General features: G+C 45.4%; 1 protein-coding gene across 1 annotated transcript in view; it reads left to right on the top strand.

Moving 5' to 3' along the window:
• LOC117223975 (uncharacterized) overlaps positions 1-23,576 on the top strand; it is a 91,461-nt gene extending 67,885 nt beyond the window's left edge. Inside the window, exons 2-7 of the mRNA XM_033476610.2 lie at positions 1,194-2,099; positions 7,472-7,643; positions 15,960-16,021; positions 16,945-17,077; positions 17,793-17,901; positions 18,231-23,576. Coding sequence (XP_033332501.2) covers positions 1,194-2,099; positions 7,472-7,643; positions 15,960-16,021; positions 16,945-17,077; positions 17,793-17,901; positions 18,231-18,329 — 1,481 coding nt within the window. The 3' untranslated portion in view covers positions 18,330-23,576. The remainder of the gene's footprint in view (positions 1-1,193; positions 2,100-7,471; positions 7,644-15,959; positions 16,022-16,944; positions 17,078-17,792; positions 17,902-18,230) is intronic.
• The last annotated feature ends 739 nt before the right edge of the window (positions 23,577-24,315 follow it).

The following is a 24,315-nucleotide window of genomic DNA, read 5'->3' as shown; positions in this document are numbered from 1 at the left end:
ACATAATTGTACTCATTTGAATTCGTTCCATGAAAAGTTCAACTTAAATTGCTCGACTTTTGACAAGCTTTCGCGATCAAGTGCTTCCTACTGCAAGCTTTTATCACGTACCCAATTACCTTTAGAATTCGTTATCTCTCTGACGAGATTTACGACGCGCCCAATGCACCCTACATTTACCATACATCTAGATCACTATCGAAATTGATTTTCGTTCTGCTAGATCGACGGAAGACCGTGCTGTGCGTCGACAATTGAGTAGAACATCTGATTTGGAACGATGCAATGTATGCACTCCAAATTCACAAATTTTGCGAATCAATTTGACGTTACAGATCAAACTCACCCTTTTGAGACATCAATTTACGAATATAATTTATCAAACTGTTATACTACCCCTGCAAAAGGGTATTCGAACGCCTTCAAAAACGCAACAGCTTTTTTAAAACTGAACTAAACTAGTTTACTGTACAATTAAATACTTTCTTCTAATTTTGTTATTACTCCGAATGACAAGGTTCGAATAAAAAAAGTTAAAAAACGCGAGACTTCCATTTTTTTATCGTTCCAAATAGGAGCAAAATTAAAGATGAAAGGTATTTTATTTATTGTACAGTAAACTAGTTAGTTTAGTTTAAACTAGTTTAAACTAGTTAGTAGATTTGGTCCAGTTTTAAAAGAATTGATTGCGTTTCAAAAGATGTTCCAATGCTTTCTGTCAGGGTCTGTAGTATTTATAAGGGTTGTAGACCATAAAATGCTTCTACAGCTGCCGGTGTTAATTACACGTACACACGGTCGTGTAACAACTACGCCGATCTGTGGACATAACAGTTTCTTCGGAGTTCCGAATTTCACCAACAGAACGTTCATCCCTTAGCACGTTCCAACAGATACGTGATTCGGGATGAAGCTGATCCGCGTGTTCACGATTCGAGGAATCAGCCAGCACATTGGATCGAGCCGATGTTGATCTGTAAAAGGATGAATTTGGAATCGGGAGGGGTGTACCTGCGTGGACCGTGTCGCTGGGTGGTGCCCGCGTTCCTCCCCCGATCGAGAGTGCGTGGTTGCGGGTTGTGTGTATGGACGTTGGTGTGGGTGCGTGGATCAGCCGGCTAGATCAAGTAGAGGCCGGCCGAGATAAAACACACTGTAAACGGCCGGGTTCTGGCTCGGATATTTGGTTACAGGGAGGCGGCGGCACGTGCGACGTAGCTCGGGGCCAGGTGGTAGAGCTCGTGCCGTTGAGGAAACAGAAGAGGCTGCTGCTGCTGCCGCTGCTGCCGCTGCTGCTGCTGCTGCCGGCGCTGCTGCCGCTGCTGCTGCTGCTGCTGCTGCTGCTGCGGCCGCTGCTGCTGCTGCCTGCACCGCTGTCGTCGTTGCTGCGGGGGTGGGAGAAGGCTGCTCGAGCCTGGCTGGCGAAGGTAGGGGAGTAGGAGGATGCGAAGTATCGGTCGGAGCGAGCGTGCTCGAGGAGGTCAGTTCACCGGTGGCGGATGGCGAGGTCTGCTGCAGCGACAGCAGTACCACCAACTACCACCACCGACCCCATCACCTCCATCATCCTCAACAACAACAACAGCAGCAGCAACAACATCGTCGCTACGGACACCACCGTCACCAGCAGCGCCACCGATGTCACCAGCGAAGGGACACTGTGGCAGCGGCTAGCGACGAGCTGCTCGTCGTCGACGAGGAACCCGACGATGAGGCTCTGTGCCAGGAACAGCCAGCCGACGCTCGTCACCGCGACATCCACGAGCTCCATCACCTCCATCACCACCACCACCATCATCTCCACCGACTCCACCATCGACCTCATCACTCGCCCCGGCCACCTCGGCATCATCATCATCATCGTCACCTGCACACGACGCAAGAACGGCTGCCGGACGACAGGCCACCCAGCGACCGGGAACAGACCCGAGAGGACGACGACGTGGACGTCGATCGCGTCGCACGAACCACCGACCGTCACGCGGATGGTACCACCGCCGACAACCCTGCCACCGTCACTGCCATGACGAGAGGATGCAGGATCCCACCCTACCTCGCCACTCTACTCATCCTCTCCTACACGCTCTTCGGCATAGCAGGTTAGTGCACTCTGTTTTCCTTATTTTCGTTTAGCCGATCCCTGTGACTCGGAAAGTGATTTAATCAGTGGTGCTCCGATATCAGCGCGAAACTTTTAGGGCTTACTATCTGTTAGATTCTTCTCGATGGGACTTCGCTTTCTTTAGTTTTCTTCTTTCTTTTTTTTCTTTTTTTTTTTTTATTGTGACGGTCGTGATCCTCGGCAGTGATACAGTGACGTTCGGTACAGGGTGGCTGATCCGACCGTAGCTAGCGAATTAGCTGCACTTTCTCTCGTTATTCTACAGGCAGTTTCAATCCGATAGAGCCTGGTGTTACGAAGTTGTGGTCCCGGGAAGTGAAACAGTGGAATTCGAGGGGGTAGTTCTCGGATTCTCAGCGAATATGTCTACCGCGGCGAACAGTGATGTGGATCTAGACTGTGACCCTGTGAAGGCTAAACGACTCTGGGATTTCTCTGGTCGGCTGTCGTAGAAACGTTCGCTAAGAATTCAACGTGTTCGGTAGACTGCGGATTGTTATGCCGTATTGAAATCGTCCACGTCAATTGATAGATATAGAAAATAACTAGCAAGTTCGTAATTGTTTTTAACACGGCGGGAAACGCAGCTGGGTAAAGTTTATCGCAGAAGTAACAAAGAAAAGACTGTAAAAGAAGTAAAATTAAAAAGACTGTTCCAGTTTCTGTTATATCTTTTGAATGAGGTTCAATGGAGATTTTAAGATATAATTTCAATTTTCTTTGCTTTTTAAAACACTGCACATTAAAAATGATACAGTTTAAGAGGTAAATATAGGTAAATATCAAAAAAGTTCACGAACATTATAAAATTCTTCTTTGCCATAAAGTCACCAAATAATAAAGTTCTGGTATCATCTCGTCGGTAACACCTGTAGCTTTAGCAAAGAATTCCAATTTCGTACAACTGAACGCACACCGAAATCGCGATTAAATACCATTGATCGTGATCGAAAGTACCATTATTCCACATCGAAGGATCTTAACGGCGACGAATTGCGAGATGACTTGTTAGCTTCGGAACGTTCCGCGCATAATTTTCGGGTCTACAGGTGCCGTTAGGCGTCTCGGCGGTCTCGTAAAAAGTGTAGCTTCCGAAGCGGCCGCGCGTCAATTAGCGTGGCCGTAATGACATTGTGGGGGCACGCGATCCTCGATTCATCGGCGAGCGACAGATTGTGAGACACGCGCGCGACGTTGAAACATCGGGGGCCCCGCGTTTACGGTGCATACCGGGGCCCCCCGAATTATTTCCCGAATGTATCGAACACATGTCGCGTCGCGAGTCCCGGGGGAATGGCGTCGAATCCATCGCGGCCTCGGGAACAAAGGCGGCCCACGGGTCGGGGCCCGGACAAAACTAGTAGGCTTTTCGGACACTCGCTCTCGAATTATGATGCGATATATCGCCGTCACAGGGTCGCTCGTCGAAATAACCGGGTTCCGCCGGTTAAACTAAGTGGACGCGTGCTTCTGTTACACGAGAAGGAAGAAGTTATTAACCCTTATGACACTCGTAGGCTCACGATCGTATCCGCAACCCGTTTCGAACAGAGTTGAACCCTGTTCTCCGTAATTGCCGCGTTTCTGCGCGAAACGAGCCTTCAGCTTCGGACGTGCGTTCGGGAAGCGCGCGGTATTCGACGTTCAAACGACTTAGGCAAGCGGTAGAAGCTTTTTAGGTGAGGAATTTTAATTAGCTACGTTTTTGATCTGTTGCGCAACATATTTTTGCTTTAGGATTGTCGGAGTTCTCGCCTGAAAGTACAGAATTAGCTAAATTCTTTACGGACCGAGGATTTTCAAAAAGAATATTTATCTCAGAAAATTGGATTATGCGTCGAAGATTTAAATTGTGAGGGGCGATAAATATAATACGGATCTTTTGTTATGCATATAATCGAATTGTATGAGTGCAACTTCTGAAATAGATGCATAGTTTCGATGTCGTCGACGTGTCGACATTGTGTCCTAAGGGGTTAAAGAATAAGTCATTTATTTCATTATCCTCATTTAGCAGCTGTTTCATAATCCTTGCTTCTCGAGCTAATGCAGAGAATAGTACTCCATTAGACTTTCTAAGATTAACCAACAGCTAGAATCAGTCACCTGCTGGCATAATTTTGAAGTCACATTTATCAGTTCTGAATTGTTCTTCATTTGCTTACTGCCTTGTGTTTCTAATGTAATTTGAAATCATGCCCACAATTCGATTAATCAATTGGCTGTTGTTGCGACCTCTCTGAAAAATGTATGGCGGCTCCATTGAACTTCGAACAAGTCATCATCAATATACGTTAATGTAACTATTTAAAAATTCGTGTAATCCATTATTCGCTCGTGGATTTTGCAATGTATCGACGTAAATTTACTTGCACTTACTAATTTCAAAATTAACGATATTTACAGTAATTGTCAGTCCGGTTAAGGCTTACAGTCGAAAAGTGAGTTACAATAGAAACCTAATACGATTTATGCAACTATATTCGCCGAATGTAGTTCTACGAGTCGGAAGAACGCAAAGAGAATGGCTTCTGCGGCGACGCAAGCGAGACGTAAAGCTTCGGAAGACGTGAAAGTTGGATCTCTCGCAGCTTTTAGCCCGCTTTGGTGTTAAAAATGTGCTTGCTTGGGTGGTCAGACACGCGTAGAATTGTTCGGGCCTTGTTCGGGAATGGTTCGGGCCCGGTTCGGTCCCCGACGTGCGGCAGATTGCGAGAATTAGAACAGGTGACAGATAGCGGTGCGCCGCACGGGCGGATGCAACGTGCACCGGCGTTGTGCACAGGAACGCCGTGCTCTTCTCTCTCCTCTCTCGCTTTCTCTCTCGTTCGCCACCCTCTCCTGCACAGCATCTGCGAATATTTGTCCGATCCATCGGGTAGATCGATCGATCGACGGGTGGATTCCGCGTTCTTCGCGTTCCTCCGGCCACTTTTTTCCACCGTCTGAGCCCTTTGGATATTCGCGAAATTTTTTCGTCGGGGGTTGCATCGCTTTTTTTTTCTTTTTTGTTTCGTTGGAACGACGAACGAGTGCAGAATGCACATTTTCGGCTGACACAAGATCCGACGCAAGGACAAATTTTTGGACGATCAACGCGATCCTCGTTCGAGCAGAAAGCTCCTTTTTTCTTCTTCTTTCTTGAATCATTGAGTCGGCGTTTGTTTTTAAAGGTGATACGGGTTCGCGGAATATTTTAACGTAACGGCGCTATCGATTTGTTAGAGAGACTAGAAAGAACCGTTACCCGAGACACGAGATCTGTTTGAACCGAGCAAATATCGAAATTAAAGACACTTCGCCGATAATCGCGAGCAAATATGAGGACATCGGAGCGAATGATAAGGATAACGTCTTCTCACGACGAGAGATAAGATCGACGGGGAATTTCGAGCATTCCGGGGAATGTGGAATCCTAGAATCTTTGTCATCGTTTGCTTTCGGCCAACTCGCTCGAAACGTGGTGACTATAATTAGACCGTTACACAGGCATTTAATTCCATAGGCGATTTTATCGAATCGAGAATCTTCTGTTTCAATGTTTTCGATAACGATCGATGTTTTCCAGGTAAATGCAAAAATACTGAAAACAGTTTCTGAATACGTTAGATGACACATCCTATTGCATATTCGTGTGATTCCGAAGTTCTTACGAATAAGTTTTAAATAAGCGGCGATGAGCATTCAACGGCTTTCTGACTCATAAGTGTTTCGCTTTATCAGAACATTTTTCAAATTGAAATTACATGGTATCGGGAAGGACATACAGTCGTGGACAAACATATGTGAACACCATTTGAAACGGCATAACTGTTTTAAAACTGATCTCTTAATGACTCGAATTTCTTAGAGATGTCAAAATTGTCTTCTACAATGACTAGAATACCTTTTTCATTTTTTTAAATTTTGCTATTACTTGGAATTATAAAAACAAATAAAGAACTATCGATTCTTAATTACATAGACAGATTGCACGATTGCAATAAACATAAGTCGAATGAAAATATGTTTTCTCTGTTAATGAATTTAATCAGTTCAAAATAATATAACAGTATTTCTAAAATTTTTATATGCATGCTGAAAATTTTTATCGAAATCGTGCACCCAGATTTCTCACAGTTTTTGGTCGATAGTCGTGGAACATGATCTCTGAGGCCACTTTCGCCACGAACCCGAGCAATACCGGTGAAAAGGATTCCCCAAAAAGTGTGTACGCCGAGTCTGACCGGAGGCACGACATTCGTGATCTGTTTGCCCGGAATCCTGAAAAAGCAAATAAATCAAAAACGGTGTCGGCGACTAACAATATGAAAAATACGCCGATGGTAGGGGTTTAACATAAATTAACGAGTAGACGAGAGCCACAAAGGAGCCGGGCTCCTTCGCGACCGAAAGAATGGTATCGGGAGTTAAGTTTTCGGGGTGTAGAAGGGAGGGGGCAGATAGGGGGCCGCCCTTTTGTGCTCGGTGAACCTCGGAGCCGTCGGAATTTCTAAAGCGGGCCCCATTCGACAATTCGCCTCTCATTCGTAACCGCTAATGGGATAAACGATGCTTGGCCTTTGGTCGTTACACAAGTTGGGGTAAACGCGCACTAGCACGGCCACGGCCACAATAGCGGCTGGCCGCATGCGACCATTTTAACAAAAGAGCATGCATATACTTACGCGCGCCAAGTTAAATGAGGTCTAAATTATTCCGCGAGTTTACATCAGTTCTTTGGCAATGAAACACTTGTCGGGGGTTAGGAGAATGATTTAACCTCGTTTTTTTCAAGTTCGCTCAAATAAAAATAATCCTAAAAATATCCGAAACAATCGGAAACTCTAAATCCACGACTATATAAATATTGTATATTTATTTCATATTATTATCATATTATTTCTTATATATTCATATTAAATAAAAATTAAAATATTTTAGTTTTATCTTATGATAACTCCTCGCGAATTCGCGCCTCTCGGCTGCGCTATTATCGATCCACTGTTTCACGGAACAATCGCGATCAGGAATAACGCACACGTTGGATCTACAAGCAGAATCTGCTCCGAATAAAAAATGCCGGATCTCCGATTATTATTTTATCCATACGATGCATTGCTTAATGCGACCACGGATTTTTATAATCTGCGATCGAATTTTTATCGTCGGGGAGACCCGATTAGATTCGATCGGGGTTTCGTGTTATCTTCGATAGCACTTCCTGCAGAGCTTGTCTCTCGTTTTAGCGTATTTATTTGCAGCTACGTTCGCGAGCTGTGCTTCGTCGAATGATCGAGTTTTATACTCTCTATTCGAGGATGAAAGTGTACACTGAAATATTGATTTATTTGTTATTTCTATCAACAGACGCCTGTTCGTCGCGGTCGACGCCGAAGCCACGGCCGCCGACGCCGACGCCTCGACCGAACATCACATTCCACATGTACACGTGTCCACCGGATTATGCGGAATGGTACTGCCTGAACGGTGCCACATGTTTCACTGTCAAAATCGTCGATTCCCTCCTGTACAATTGCTTGTGAGTATTCGACTATTTTCTCTTCGCTTTTCAACACACTCTTCAATTTCCAACACAAACACCTGCCACGAGAGACACGCCGTTTCGAGCAAATTTCGTAACGAATGATCGCTAGCAGACAAGTTTAATTGACATCAAATGTCTATTCGGCTAAATATTTCCGTGGGACAAACACGCGCAGACCTTTTTTACTGCACACTTGTCGGACCAATCCTTGAATATTGTTCCTCAATTTGTGCACATAGCAAATCTATAGGAAGAGTGCAGACACAGTGAATTCGTCAAAGCTCAAAATCATATCATCAATGGTTCGATTATAAATGCGAATAATTTCTCTATTAATTTTTTTGATATGTCATTGCATACGACAAGAGAATTCTTAATCCGCATCTCATCGTAACTCAGTCTATAAACTTATACTATCTATTACCAACGGCCTTATCTTAATATTACTCTTTGTCCAAACGGATCATCTCGTTCAAGTGAAATAAATAAATGATTAAATACGTAGCTCGCCAGCTGATCGGCTGCAGAATCAAATCGGACCAATTCGATGAACCAAAAATCGGCGAATTAAGATGCATCGACTGTCCTTTCGGTCCTCCCGCGAATCAATTTAGTTCACTGGTGGAAGCAACAAATTAATTTGCATCAAACAATTCCAATTGACACGGCAATCGCGAGCTGTTAGCTCTTTTCTAGACGGTTGACAAAGAACACACGACTACTCGGACGGTTCGCGCTACTTTTTCCTCGTTCGCGCTCCCATAATTCCCGCGAGCCGGCCCAGGGGGGTTCCGTGAAGCGAACGGTGAAAATTCTCGGTCGTGGAAAGTGCTGGATAACTGCGGAGCCGCGTGTTTTCCACTTTCCCGCGCATTATCGTTGCGGACAATGCTGCGGGGTCCGGAGCAGATCGTCTCTCTCGCGATTTTTGCGTAATTTTCTGCGCGGGACACGCGGCGCGCTTACCGTGACGTCAAGAGGTGAGGACAGGGAGCCGGGGAAAACCAGATTTACGAGAGCCGGACGCGAGTAAATCTCTTTTCATCGCCGACACCTCTATTACACCGCTATAATTAAGCGCGCGCCGCTTGGGAAATATACTGGAAGGTCGCCGATTAGATCGATGAAACGGTGCCTGAAACCGAGCCGGCGATATATCGACCGTTACAAAACGCGACTACTCTGATGATTCTCCCAGCGGAATTCATGGGTGTTCATCTGCTAGACCTATTTCATTCACGAGACTAGATCAACCGTGTCTTCGATCTAGAAAAAAATGTTCTTGATTGACGTTGCCTGTGAAACAACCTTTGGCAGCTACTCTTACGAGGACACGCGTCATAGTTCGCTAGAGACATCTTCTGAGAAAATGCTATGGGTGTGTTCTCTTGCAATGATATAACGAGAAGATCTTATTTAAATTAAATGATTAAAAGTTTTCGATGAATTTGATTTCATGCGTGACACAAGCACGTGACAGTTATACGAAAAAAAACGCGATGTAAAAAGATCCCTAAAAAATCTTTGAAATATATCGTCTTACGCGTGACTTGGTATAATAGTTGTACGAACAATGACGTAAAAGGCTTCTAAAAATACCTTTACGAATATCATCATGCGTGTGACATAATAATAGTTAATTATATAATAATAGTAGTATAATAGTAATATAGTAATAGTTAATTTTACTAATTGCACCCCCCTCCCCCGAGCAGCCACTTACGAGAGCACCATAGTTTCCTAGAGCCGTCCTCTAGCGAAGTCTGGCTAGGTGCACGACCCCTCATAAAATCGTAGAACGAGAAAGTCCGACGACTGTTGTCCTCTTTAAATACAACAGGGCACAAACGACCCTTACGAATTACTCCTACAAGGATACATGGCACACCTTGCTGGAGACACCCTGTAATAAAGACCTATTAGGTCTGAGTTCCGCAACCTTTTCGTAGAAGAAATTGATGTAGGTCTTCGTTTAAACAAACTCGGGTAAAAGATAAGACAAATAATAATCCTAGAAGCAAGAAACGTCGACCAACCCTTCGACTGATGTCGCGATGCCGTATGGAATCACTGCTATCGTGCTGTATTTTAGAGAGTTAGTTCTCTTTGATCTGGTTCGATCTGCCAGAAAAATTATTTATGGTGTAATATCTGCACCATCGAACGGTATATTCGGTTTTCTAAATACAGTAAATTCTCCCTAATTCGCGCTCACAAAAATGGACAATTTGGAAAGAGGAGATACGATTATTCGAGTCTTGCGGCTTCTTTTTGTATTTACTGATTGTCAACAACTACAAATCGTATCTCCTCTTCCCAAATTGCCCATTTTTGTGCGCAATCTGTGCGCGAATTAGGGAGAATTTACTGTACTTTTTCTCACAAATCGAGTCAGACGAAAGCGAACCACGTAACCTCCAAAAAACACGGTACTATATTAGTGACCCCATACAACGTCACGCCGACAGTCTAAAGGTTAAAAATCTCATAAGCCTCGCTCAGTGGAATGCAGTCACCCCCTAACGTTTCAAGCAGTCGCTATCCAGCTAACTGTACCCGTCTCGAAATCACCATTCAGTATTTTCGGTGCGCGACAAGTTTCCAAAAGAGGAGCGGTTAGCCTAACACCCGTGGACCCGGAGTCTCCACCTTTCAGGAATCAATCGTAGACGGCCTGAATGGCCTCTGTCTCTCCGAAGGTCACGAGGTCGGCGTAGACAGTAGCCGTGGACGTGTCGGCCCATGATCGCAGCCCAGGAAAAAGGTCGATTGCCACAATCGACGCTGGTGGTGGCTGCACGAGGCTCCCGTAGGAATTCCTACGGACGTGACGACGGCACGCAACCAGGGATTAGGCACGTCGGGGCGAGAAACGGTCCCTTTCTCGGTCCCGGATCGGTGCACGATTTGCCCACCCCCGCGGCGCCGACGGATTCAACCCCATGGCAACGCGAGGGTGCGCGTGAGCGAGAAAAAAGTCGGCTCCGTGTAATGTCGAGCCCCCCACCTGATTCCCTTTCACCTGGTGAACGCGACCGGGCATCCGTCTCGCACATTTTCCGTTTCTGGGAACAACCGTCCCGGAACACAGGTGACTGGCAAATGCTCCTCGTTTCGCTCCGATCCCAAATTTATGGTTCCATAGCGTCACCGTGGTATTTTCGAGACCTCAACGGGTCGTAAACAGGCGCGCAAAATTATTCGGTAACGCTATGACCATTTTTACCATCGTTCGAAAGACGGTTTTAGTAACTTGTTGGATGCAGTTTCATTGATTTTTGCACACAGTTACATTAATCTTTTGTTCGCAGTTGCAATTATTTTTACACACAGTTTTTTGATCATTTAAAGAGTTTCTTGTCGAGTCTTGTGGATCCTAGACTGGTCGACGAAATCGTTTGGAAACGCCATGACCATTTTCGCCATTAGTCGAGGTACAGTTTCATTAATTTTCGAATACGGTTTCCTTGCATTTCTGGACACAGTTTCGTTCATTTTTAAACACTGTTTCGTCCATTTTTGGACACGGTTTTTTGTGCGGTCCTGTGGACCGTAAACTGTTCCAGAAAATCATTTGGAAACGATGGCCATATCTGCCATCGGTCGACAGACAGTTCCATTAATTTTTGGACAAAGATTCTTGTCGTCTCTCGCGGGGATCGCTTCGGAAATGTTCGAGAATTGATCGCTAGCTCAACTGTTCTGTAATTACTTGGGAACGGGCATTCCTTTCTGAAAACGACACGGTAAATATCGTTATCGGATCGTGTTCGTCGCGTGGTTCCCCGAGACGTCAACTGCAAGAGTTAGACTTCTTTCTTCTCGGAAGTTTCTCCAATGTATTTTCGACTAATACGTCCGTGTTTACGAAGGGTGTGCCCCGTTACGAAAGACACCCAAAAGTGTCTTCGCGACGCTGGAATTCCACGCACAATGCGCAGGTGTTGCAATCGCGACGCCATGACACAGTTTCTTTAGCCATTCTTCAGAATTCGGAGCGCCTTATCTTATCGCGAAAGACTATTGTCACGACGCGGTTTCGTCTGCCCGGGATTCGTTAAAATTCCCCGGTACTATCGTGCACGCTGGTCATCGCTTTGTTCCGCGATAAGAAATTATGTTTGTTAATTTGGTCTCCTCCATATGCAAAATGCTGCATACGTTTTGTGGTCGCTTGATGCACTTCATGCAGTTGCGAAGAAATCATTTTCTTCGTTTCACGCGAAACGCGTGAAATTTAATGTAATTTATTTCGCACGGACGAGCCAGATGCTCTTTTAATCTTTCTACGAAAATTCAACACAATGATGATAACAGCAGCGATAAATATCACTATTGCGAGGCCGTCAGAAAAATTCAGGAACGATTAAATGAATCGATGCTGTATAAATTTAATTGTTAGCTAATTATTGTTATTAGCCACTGCAAAAGCAACGCTGGTAATTCGTAGTACAAGGAATTGCGTTGTACCAATGTGTTGGTCCAATTCCGATAAATTCACCGTAACGATCCGGATCCGTACAGAACGATCCGCCGTCGATCGAACGGAGCACAATCGACCGATTTTTCTTTTTGGCCCGTCGGACCCGTGAGAACTCCGCCCGTAGCCAGTGTGTGGCGCAACAAATTCGTGTCGGTCGAGAAAGTAAAGTGAAAAACCTGTCGTTAATGGACAGTGGGTTTTACGGGCTCGTAAATCCTCCGGGAAACGCGGAATTCGAACGCCGGGAACAGATACAAACGCAGCACACTGTCCGCCGCGTGCAATGTAGCATATACCTGGACGCGTTCGTTCTCAGATCGTAGGGATTGCCGATCGATCGCTATCAGCGAAAACAACACTAAACCGTACTTAAACCAAGACGACTCTATAATATCGGAGTTATCTGCAATGTTTAACCTTGCGCCGCACTCGAACGTCCATTAGACGTTTGTTGGTCGTACCGACGCCTATTACCGGCTAACTAATATTTTTCCATGGCTTCTAGAAACCTATTAATTACTATACATCGTTCTGGAAACATGCCTAATTACTCGAGTAAACTGTAAAATACAAAGTTGAACAGCGTTCTCTCGAGCTTGCCATCTGCATGACTGCTTCATTTGCCAGCTTCGCTGTTCTTTCTACGGGTTCAAATCGGTTTGCTTCTGTCGAGGAAGGGGGACATCGATCAGAGAAAAGGGACTTTTGTAAGAGATTCTGAGGAGATTTGTTTGCCTTGTGTTTCTCTGTTTTTGTCTGAAAGCCGTGTGTCCACTAAAGGGTTAGCTGCTGTTAAGAGCTAAGAACCAGAACCTGTCTTCGTTGAAACGCTCCGGTCGGTTTCAGAGGGATGAAACGTAGCCCTGAGCTAAATAACAGTTTCACCGATCCATTCGATAGCTTGCCATCGAGGAAACAAACCGTTCGATGTGTTCCGCTTGCAGAAAGCTTCTGAAAAATACCGATCGGCGGTGTGCCAGAAAATGTGGCACTGCGTGCCAGAAAATGTTCTCAGACTCGCAGCCCCAAAACTGTCGTGCGATCTCTAGAAAATGACGAATCCTTCGGGAAGGGAGTGAATACCGATCACGATGAATAATGTCGGGTAGTCTGGCGAGCCGTGGGGCGCGAACCGGTCCGATCCGATTCGCGAATGATCAAGATTCCGCGGCGGAGTCGGCTCGCATTGTTAAACAGCGGTGCTCGCACAGTGAAATCAGTCGTTTCGCGGCGAGGAGACGGGGCTCCCAGCGTTAACATTTCGAACGCGTCACGATCGCGTTAGAGGCGGCATAAATTAAGGGCCGGGGAGTAGAAGGCGGATACACAAACGGGCACCGATCGCGACCACCTCGCCGGGAAAAGAGAGAACACGGCCCCGAGACCGCGGCCGCACGGGGCCGCACGGCGGTGGTTATTATTCACGGTAGATTTCTAAAGCGAACAACGAACCGGCGAGCGTCGCGTTACCAATGATCGGTCAACGGATAGTTTATCGGCCACGAAAACACGCGAGAGCCGAACGCGGACATGATTTAAATGGCCGCGATCGCGCGCGAGAACCATTGGCCGACTCGCGGCCACGCTCCCATGAACGCCTAACTTTCGACCGTGAACGGCCTGCTGCACTCCCAATGCAATCGATATGCAATCGTCGCGGATCTTTCCGCAGTTTTTCCACAATTTTTCCGCAATTTTTCCGCAACTTTCTTGTACACGTGGTCTCGGGATGATTCTCGAAGGTGAACGTCCCGGTTCATTAACCCCCTACCCTACGATTTCCTTCACAGCTACGTTGATCGGCGGTGTGACATAATCTTAATAATATCCCTGATAAAACGAGACAATCTTTGTTTCCTCTGTTACCTTCTTATCTAGATTTTGGTGATACAAGATACAAATTCATTAGCGACTCTTTGGGTTGTTGTCATATTTCTGTAAATACTTTGGTGTCTCTTAAAAAATTTAGGATTCGTTTAATTTATTCTTGAGACGTTATATCCTGCGGAGCGTTTAGTTTATATTTCATTCTACTGATCTGATATTTCCTGCATTCAAATAGTATAATAGGTGGTTGATTGTTAGTTCTTTGTTACACAGGTTGCAGAAGGGTGGTTTCTTTTCTTTCTGCGAATAGCAGAAGATTCATATTTAGTGGATCATGTATGACATCATCGACACAAGTCTGACACGTTGTTGGTGCAAGAGATTAACGTCATCGACGTTCGTGAGCCCATTCTCCAATTAACTGTTGCAAAGCACTAGCACCTATTCTCGGTTTCGATCACCGCTCCCGTTTCATTTCCTGCAACGATTATTTTTTTGGATTTATGTCGTCCCTGAAATGGTTCCGGAATCGATTCTCGACTCGCCTTAATAGATATCAGTAGACCGCGGATCTTTATGTAACGAACAGGAGCAACACCGAGGTCTATTTCCTTTCGAAATAAACGTAACAGCTTGAAAATGATTTGACATTTAGTCATTTAAACAAGAGGGCGTCAAACTGTTTGCAGTAAACGTTTGCTGTTAAAATTTCTAAAAATTCTGTTTAAATTGTTATTGTCGCTGTATAATGTGACACGGTTCTCTTGTTTCGAAACAGTACAGTAAATTCTCCCAAATTGACGCTCGGATGGACAATTGGGACAAAATGAACAATTTGGGAAGCGAGGATACGATTATACATAGTTGTTGATAACAGATAACTATAAAAACTAGTCGCAAGGCTCGAACAATCGTATCTCCTCTACCCAAATTGTCCATTTTTGTGTACAATCTGAGCGTCAATTAGGGAGAATTTACTGTATACGGTGTCTGATGGATGTTCGAGATGAGATAGCGTAAAAACGGTCTCTAATTTTTCTAATCGATGAGATCTACCATCTGAAGGAAGAATCGACGCAGGAGATAGTTCCTACACCTCGCATAGATCCGTAGCGAACGATCGTCTGCCAGATGATCGATCGATCTCTCGTCCAAGGCCCGAATATTTAAGAGGTCAATCTCGCGAATCGTGTGTCGCGGTCGACTTTTGATTCGTTCGGTAGCGCGATCCGTCGAGATATTCGACATTAACGATCCATCGCGTGGGAGTTAACGGAAGCGCGCGCACGAGCGGGTCGGCATCGTCGAAGCGAGCAGAAAGAAAACGCGCGCATGGATCGGCGTGTGGCGAGCGTGTCCGAGGAACGATTAATCTTCCTTGACGACGAACGATCGTCGGTTTTAATCGACGGATCTGCTTCGGTCCCTCGACAAAAGCCGATGGAACCCGCGGTTTCGGCTAATTATCCGGCTCGAAGGGCGAATCATCGCGGGTACCGTTCGACGAAATCGACCGTGAGAATCCTTTTAATTATCGCGTAATCACCGGCGGCCCTGTAAACCGATCCATTTACAGGCTTTACGGATTTTCGCGTTCTCTCGCGCCTTGTTCCTTTTACAATCTCCCTTTTCTTTCCTCGATCGTCTTTTTCGTTTTTTCTTTCTCTCTCTCTTTCTCTCTCTCGCTCTTTTTTTTAATAATAATTAACTATACTAATTGGGTGGTTCGAGCGACGCCGGGTAACCCATCTGATTAATGCCCGATACTAAAAGCGGTTCGTGCCTAAAGAGTACGTTTTATAACTTCCTGGATTTCTCGCGGCGTTTTGCGGAAGTACCGGCGAACAATAAAGCCGACCGCGCGCGCGTTCCGCTCGTCCTCTCACCCCCTCCTGATACACTCTTTCTCCGTTAACGTAGCCTTACACACACGCGCACGCACTTACACACGTCCTGGCAACGAGATTCGCTCATCCTATCCACGTTTTCTTTCGTTGCAGATGCGCGAACGGCTACATCGGGCAGAGGTGCGAGTTTAAGGATTTAGATGGTTCCTATTTGCGTAAGTATCATCGATAGCTGCACCGTGTTTTAATGCGCCGAGACCGCAGTCGTTCTTGCATCGCTCGGTTCTCGCTCTAAGAGAATTCAGCAGGCCCGTTGGAAACGGATAACACGAATCGCTGGACACTGAGAAGCGAGCGATCCAAAGATAAGGCTGCTAATCTCGGCTGCCGCCACCGTTTTTCTCGAAAGATCCTTTGCGTCCTTGGTCCCGGCCCGAGACGTTCAGGTGCGAGGCTCTGTGAGAAAGTCCTTGAAACCTCGATGAACTTGTTAACTTCGGTGTCGCTGCTTTCACCGATCCGGCACAGATCATTGGACGAAAGACTGTTCTACTGTATCGGTATCTGTAACGCTAAACCTATCGCGGACAAAACGACCGGTTTCTCGGTTTGCAATTCCGCGAACTCTGGCGAATCTTTCGCAAAATCTGAACGAATTCGATCTCCGCGCTTTTACGGGTCAATGCGCGTCCGCCGCCATGGGTTCAGCGTTAACTATAAACGTGACTATAAATATGAAGTTCGAACAGATTCTATCAAAAAAACCGTAAAACATAACAGTAATTCGTACATGAGAATATTGTTTACGTATTCCATTGTATTCCGGTGCACGGCGGCGGTAGCGGCGGCAGAAATTATTTACAAGAATCGAATGTTACATTAATACGGCGCAAGAAATCTGTGCGCTCTATTACGCGACGCGTGGTTATCATCATCGAGGAGGATTACCGATCGCACCCGGAAGTCCCGGACAGCGGTCCAGTTAGTTCTTGTTTCGTGAACCGGTAGTCGAGAGAGACGCCGGGAGACCGTCACGACGATACAATTAGTTGGGCATTCAATCTCGGGACGCATTAGAACGAGTCTGGGAAACAGGAAACTCTGTCTGCCCTGCTAAGAAGCCGATCTTGCGTTACAGCTTCCCGGCAGCGTGTAATGTTGGAGACGGCCAGCATCGCCGGCGGTGCCACGATAGCAGTATTCCTCGTCGTTATCATTTGCATAGCGGCTTACATCCACTGCAAGCGAAAGCAAAAGGAATTACGATCGAGGTACGTATTTACATTCGATTCCCATACATTTTCCACTTCCGAAGCGTTCCAGACCACCCCGGGAAAATCTGTTCTGCGCGTTTTTATCTTAACCCATCGCGTTACGATCTCATAGCGAAGTCGATCGACGCTTGTTCGCTAATCAATTCGTACGCGAAGCAGTCAATTTATGTTTATCGTGTGTCATTATTAGACTGCGGATTTGATGCATTTATGACAAAAATGGCTGCATCAAACGAGAACAGCAAACGCATTTAAACGATTTGAAAATATTAAATTAATGTCAAATTATTAAAATGATCAATGATGGTAAATGTCTATGCAGTTCCCGCATCTCTCATTGTTACAACAATATTGTATTACCTTTATTTCAATGTTTAACTCTCGCATTTCCTATGCGAAACGCATGCAATACTGGGTCACTCGGGCTCACTTCAGCTTTCGAACGACTGCCACTTGAAACATACCATCATCGATCCGCAAACTGACTCTGTAGCAACGATTATTCAACATATTTTTCTTTTTTATAATGATGCTAATCGAATCAATCGATCTACTACCTCGTCTTCGATCGCTGGATCGTACGAGGGCGCGACAAGCGACATAGTTTTTCGGTAGATCGATCGGTTCGACCAGCATGTTGCACTCGGGATTATCCGATAATCGTTCTTCGTGTGCTGATTTTGAACATTGGACGTTATCTTTGTGGCAACAGTAACTGCGTCGACACGGTGGATGGTCCTGGCCGAGATCCGGAGTTGAGGCCGTTTAGCAACCGCAGCCGCTCTCTGAGGATCTTCATGACCAAGAATCCTAATAGCTCGGTAAGAGAATAGTAGCAATATTAATATTCCTACGCCTGTCAATCGTTTCTCGTCGATTTCTGTCTCCTTCAAGTAAATCTGCTTCACTTTCTACATCATTTTCGAGGACTAACGCCTTCGATTTCCTATCCGAACAAATTCTTAAAAGAAGACCGATGACTTGCGAAAAATAGAGGCTTCAGGCTTCAGAATGAGTCCAGGTTTATCGTTGCACGATTCTTCTTCGTAACAGTCTTAATTTCTTCCGAAAATCGATGATTGATCAAGTACGATCCTCGACGCGATCGTGGTCGGGTAGACGATGAACAGTTTGTCGGATCTGTTCCCAGGCGGCGATCGAGCAAACGAGAATGCCCGGATGGAACAGCCCGGAAGCGGAGTCGATGAGAATGGCGTCGATCAGCGAGGGCAAGCATTCGAATCAATAATAGCCAATCTGGTGCCTAATTCCGAACGACACGGACCGACGGCGTCTGGGCGTAGATCATCCTCGATCGCCGAGAGACACGGACGCGTCCACGGAACGAATCGACCGCTTTCGCCCATCTCCAATGCTTTCTGTCTCCGTCCATGGACTACGTTTACGTTTCCCTTCGGTTCCTCGTCGGCTGAGATCTCTCCTCTCTCTGCGAAACCGAACTCTGTGGCGAGGATCATCGACCGATCCGCGAGCTTCGGCATCCTCGAAACCGTCTAAAAGACTTGTGGATCCCAGGCGGAAGAGATCGAAGAGGAATCGTCGAATGGAAGCCGCGTAGCTCAAACTTGAAATAGAGCTGGACCTCTCGGAAGAACAAAGAACGAGGAAAGTGGAAGAAAGGGGGGCTTTAAAAATAAAAGCCGTCGCGGACACTCGTCTAGAGAGAGGGAGAGAGAGCGAGAGAGAGAAAGAGAGAGAGAGTGTGTGTGTATGTGTGTGTGTACACACCCGGTAATTCATTGTTCCTATCCGGACGAAAGTGAAACATAGTTTTTAGATCAGACAATAATAATAATCGAAGAAACAACAAAAAACTAGGCAGCAGAGATAAGGAAAACAACAACTGTAACCAACAGTAGCGGCTAGCGACGAGAAAATCTACGAGTTCTGTTCTCCCGGCTTCTTCGAGGAAGGAGAAGCGTTTTCCAGTGGATCAGCTTGCAGACAATTCTTTGTGACTTTCAATGTCCTGTCGTTTCTTCTTTTCTCTCCTCGCGCTTCTGCGTTGTTTTCTTGTTCTTCTCGATCTGTCGGTCGGTTCAGCGGAAGTTCCTCTTGCGAAGTAACAGAGAAGAGATAGAGAGAAAGAAAGGAAGAAAGAAAGAGAGAGAAACGATCGCGGCTCGAGAGAGTGCTCTTTCGCCGGAGATTCCTCGAAAAATGTTCGTGTTCCGGCTTTGTTCTCTCTGTTCGTCTCGGTTCGTCGGTTCCTAGACAGACGAGAGAGCGCGTGTTCCCGTGTGCGCGAGCGAGTGTGAATGAGAAACATCGTGCGCGGGTGTGTGGGTGGCTGTCCGCTCGATAGACGATTATTTATTTATTCGGAAGCTCGTCCCGGCGCGGAATAATCGGAGGATCACGGCCGATCGAACGTGTGTCGCGTCCCGTGGAAACGATTGGTGCTCATGAAATGTCGTTTTTCGATCCATCGACGTGTCCTCGTTTTATTCTAATACGCTCCACGCTATATCTAAGACAACGCCAAAGAGAATCCAAAACGATATACCCCTTACCCCGTGTATCCTACATAGTTTATCCCAGTAAACGAACGCGTTCAAGGGAACAAGGTGTACCCAGGTCCTCGAGGATCGAGCGCGGTTCATCAGAATGATAGTGCGCGGAACCATGGCAAAACAGTCGCTTCAGTCGTGTTAAGATTTTCCAAAAGCTCGACGATTGGGAAAAACGATGTTCCATATACCGGGATCCGATTCCGGAAGAGAAACGCGGCGCGCGGGGAAGGTATTCGCTTGCGAGAACACTGAAAAGTGTAGTTGCAGTAGTTTCGCGACAGTCACAATAGACGTCCACGCCATCCCTATATAAAATGTACACTGTCTGCCTCAAGCAAGATGGACAGCTTTTATGACCATTGATGCTTCTTTTGGAAACGATCAATCAAAAGTAAGTAAAAAAGTCTGGCTCCAGATTGTTCATTGCATAATTACAGAGATCAACATATACACAGAGAAACTGATTGAATACCTCCATTTATCAGGAAATATAATAAATCATACAAAATTCGAATCAATACAGACTGGTTTTGCAAAGCAATAGAAACCACGATTATCTTTACAAAACAATCCAAACTGGTACAACATAGTATTTACGATGCAATAGACAGTGTCAGTTAGCGAGTACCTTTTCCGTTCGCCAAAGTGTCCTCCGATTACTTCAGACGTCATGATTGCGTCACTTCAGCGTGGTCCGTCGCGGACGAGCATCTTCGAGGATGCCCGATCGAGAAATCAGGGAGATCCGGCAAAGGATCGAGGGACAGCAGTGTACGTTCGGTGTGCAGTACCAAAATGGCGCACGACCTTGGCCGAGACTCACCCCCTGGAGCCCCCATTGTAAATAGTAAATTATCCGTGCGCAGGGCCAGCCGATCGACTCGTTCTCAACCCCCATGGAATTTATCTGAGCCGCGTGAATCGCCGTTTGTAGCGGACAAACTACAATCAATGACGCTTCGATTAAGCCCCCCTCCCCTAGCCCCCTTGGACCCTCGGATGTACCCCTCTGTGTGACGACAAATAAATTTCACGGGGAGAGACGAGTCGGTTGGATGACAGGGGTCGCGTGAGAGATCGCCGGGTCGCGTGCTCCGCACCACCGAAAATAACCAGCCGCGCTGGTTTTCGAGAGAATGAGAGAGAATCTGAATGAATCTGAGAGAGAGAATCTGAAAGAGAGAGAGAGAGGCGAACCGAAAAGAAAATATATGTTCCGTCGCCGAAGGCGACGCCGTCCCGAGGAGTGTTGCGCGGAAGATACACGATATTTTTCTCGTCGTTCGTACCTAGAGAGAAAGAGAGCGGGAGAGAGAAAGAGAGAGAGAGAGAGAGAGAGAGAGAAATAAAGGGAGAAGTCTATCCGTGTAGAACGGTGATTTGTATATTTGTAGATACTGCGGAGTGAGGAGAAGCTTCCAAACGCTCTATGAGATCGTCTGCTCTTCTTGTGTCTTAATGGGTCGCGAACAGTCAGCCCCCTTGCACCCCTTTGCTTTCCATCCCCCTGCTGATCTTTCAGCCCCCGCTGCTGGCGAGACTATAAGCATAGTTCTCTCCAGAATGAATTTCGGGGAGAATGATCAGGGGAGCGAAACTGAAGAGACAAGAATTGGAGACGAAGTTTAGGTCGCGAGAAGAGAAGAGGCCTAACAGAGAAGTTGTGTTTCTCGGGGATGCCCCCGACATTAATTTATAAATAGTCTTAATTAACGTGGAGAAACGGCGTCATTCTAATTTAATTTTCCTCCCCGCACATGCGACACACACATACACAACATGTACACTGACACACACCCATGAACACAGACAAGATGCCCAGACCCCCAGAATCGTACGTCTCATACTTTGTACTTGGTTCCTAATTTATTCTTACTTTCTCGTAATTAATTAATTATCACGATTTAATTATTCTTACTAATTTACGATCATTAGTTAACGATCGATCAATTTATTCATTTTCTTTTTCCATTTTTTTTGTCTTCTTCTTTCCTCTTTAATTATTACCTATCGATCGGAACTCGATTAATCAGTTATTCCTAATAAACTAGCTCTCGCGTATTTTGGTTAACGATACGTTTTAAGGACACGATTTATTATTTATGAGTAGAGAGACGAAACGAGGAGGTGAACGGACGCGGCGAGGATCGCGAGGCGACCCTAAACAGGCTAGACGGTCTGCCACTTTTCTTTCTTAGATATCTTTGGATCGGCGAAAGATGATTTAACGAAATTATCCAGTTCTAGATCGAGGAAGGAAATTACTCGAAATTGAGTCTGTAGAAGATTGCGACAACCTGCGATCTACGATTCGTTGATCGAAGCGTCGGGGGGGATTGAGGACCCCGCATGATCGTTGGATCACAATCATTGACCATCCTTTAGCTCTCGGGTCCAAGAACCATTATGCTTTACGTTTTTCAAGCAAAGTATCAGCAAAAACGATCTACAAAGATCACTCGGTGGACCGGCTAGAACTGTGTCGCGACCAAGCCGCGATCGATCGATCGCTCGCTCGAGACCCAGGATCCGATTTCCCCGTGATTTCCATATCAGAAGCGACCCGTTGTCACCAACCGATCGCTCGATTTTCCATTGTGTTCAACATTTTTCATTTTTTCCACGGGGAGCAGAGAGAAAAGAGGATAGTTTCGCCTCGATCGAGAGCGATCGGTCGAGTTCTCCGCGATCCAGCGATCGTTTGAAGCGTGCAGACAGAGTGGTGGCATTTTAGTACATCAGACAGCGCCGTGGCCGTGTGATCGCGCGGATCTAAGCGAACAAGAGGACCAGGAAGAGAGGGAATAGGAGAGAAAAGAGAGAGAGAGAGAGGGGGGAGAGAGAGAGAGAGGGTGAGGAAAATAAACTGCTCAGCCTGGAAAAGCGTATTTGATCTGGACGAAAGAAATCTGACAATTTTCTTTGGGTCATCAGCTGAGCGTCGAAGAAGACTGCCGATGGGGATTGATCGACGAGAATTCTCGAGGCGACCGGAACTTCGAAATTCGCGATCGGCCTCGATCAAAGCTCTCGATCAATCTTCTGATCGGCTTCTTTCTTCGCTTCCGGTTCTCTCTTTCTCCAATGCCATCCTGGCGAGGTTCTATCAGCCATTTGTTCCTCCCTCGCTTCCACGATTCGCTTGTTCGTCGAGTGTTGTTTATTTAACAATAAAACGCGTTCTCTTTAGTTCTCCGTTTTAATTTCTGGACGGAGATCCGCTCGCGCTCGGGGACACGCGTCGGATCTCCCAAAACGAAATTGTCTCGTGTTCCCATCGTGAATCGCGTGCGCTTTAAACATGACGGCGGATGGTAGGTACCCCCGTCCGACATTACCAAATCCGTACTGTATCGCGCGGTATGCTGTTCGTTGTAAATGTACCAAAGACAATGTCGATTAACTGACAAATAATTTAGTTTATTTAAATGCAAAGGATGAAAGAGTGGGAGAGAGAGAGAGAGAGAGAGAGAGAAAGAGAGATAGAGACGCGTATAGCAGATAGAGAGATGAAGAGATAGGAGGTTGAGAGATAGATGCGAGAGAAGGGGTTGAAACGTTCCCTTTTCGTGGAAGGATTTGAAGAGGGAGCGACCAAGAATTAAATGCGGGACATATATATTAATATACGAAAGTTATCTATCCAAAGGAAGCTGCTAAAGTGTCATTTAGCTAGACGAGATTGATCAATGGGATCCGCAATGTTGCATCGAAACATTGTTATTATTTTTGTAAAGAAACCATGTACATGTATTAACTTAGCGTGCTCTGCGTATGGAAGCTTACGATATGTTGATTATTATTATTATTGCTATTATTATTATTATTATCTATTTTTATTATTATTATTATTATCTATTATTATTATGATTATGATTATTATTATATTGAAAGGAATAAAAACTTGTAATCTTGTTTCCCGAAATGTTTAAATAGCATAAATATCGAGATCTTACACGTTACTACTTTTTAAACTTAATTCGTCGTTCCCGAACATCGATCCTTCATCCTTTCGACGTTTCACGGAACGAGGAACAACTGTAATTTTTAATTAATTGGTATTAGAAACAAAAATGATTTTTGATGTCATACTTCTTGTCTCCCGAATCAAATATTCTCTGTTAAACGGAATTAAAATATTCTAAATATCAATGTCTCTTGCAGCCGCTCTTCCAGTGGTACTTCCGGTAGCATTACGATCGTCGACTCTAAATTATTAAACGTAAATAAGTACGCTGTAAGTAAGACACATATCAAAATATAAAGCTTTCTAATTAAAAAACTTACGGAAGATTGATTTAGTTTTTTTTTTAGTAAGAAGTTGTCACTTGATGTAATGTAGGTGACCTGGAAATGTTAGCTATAGGACGGTTGATTCAAAGAATTACCCCTTCGGCATCCTGGCAGGAGTCACCGATCTGCGTAAGTTCGTACACCTTCTAATTACTATTTAATGTTCATTACCCTGATAATGAGTGCTATCCTCAGTCCAGGTTAATGGTCTTGTTCATGCGATACACCGGAATCTCATGAATATTTAACCGACGGTCTGACCAATGGTTTGTTTCACTGCATTTTTAAGGTAGAATCCTTCGGTTCAGAAAATATAGCAAGCATTACGGTTTTAAAATTTAAGTGAAACATTTTAAGCTTAGACTATTTAATTATGTAAATAATTTAAAGTTAAAATAAAATTAAGAG

The sequence above is a fragment of the Megalopta genalis genome, chromosome 5 (assembly GCF_051020955.1).
Source record: "Megalopta genalis isolate 19385.01 chromosome 5, iyMegGena1_principal, whole genome shotgun sequence".
Taxonomy (NCBI): domain Eukaryota; kingdom Metazoa; phylum Arthropoda; class Insecta; order Hymenoptera; family Halictidae; genus Megalopta; species Megalopta genalis.
The sequence above is the reverse complement of the archived record's forward strand: the minus strand, read 5'-3'. Positions and strand labels throughout refer to the sequence as shown.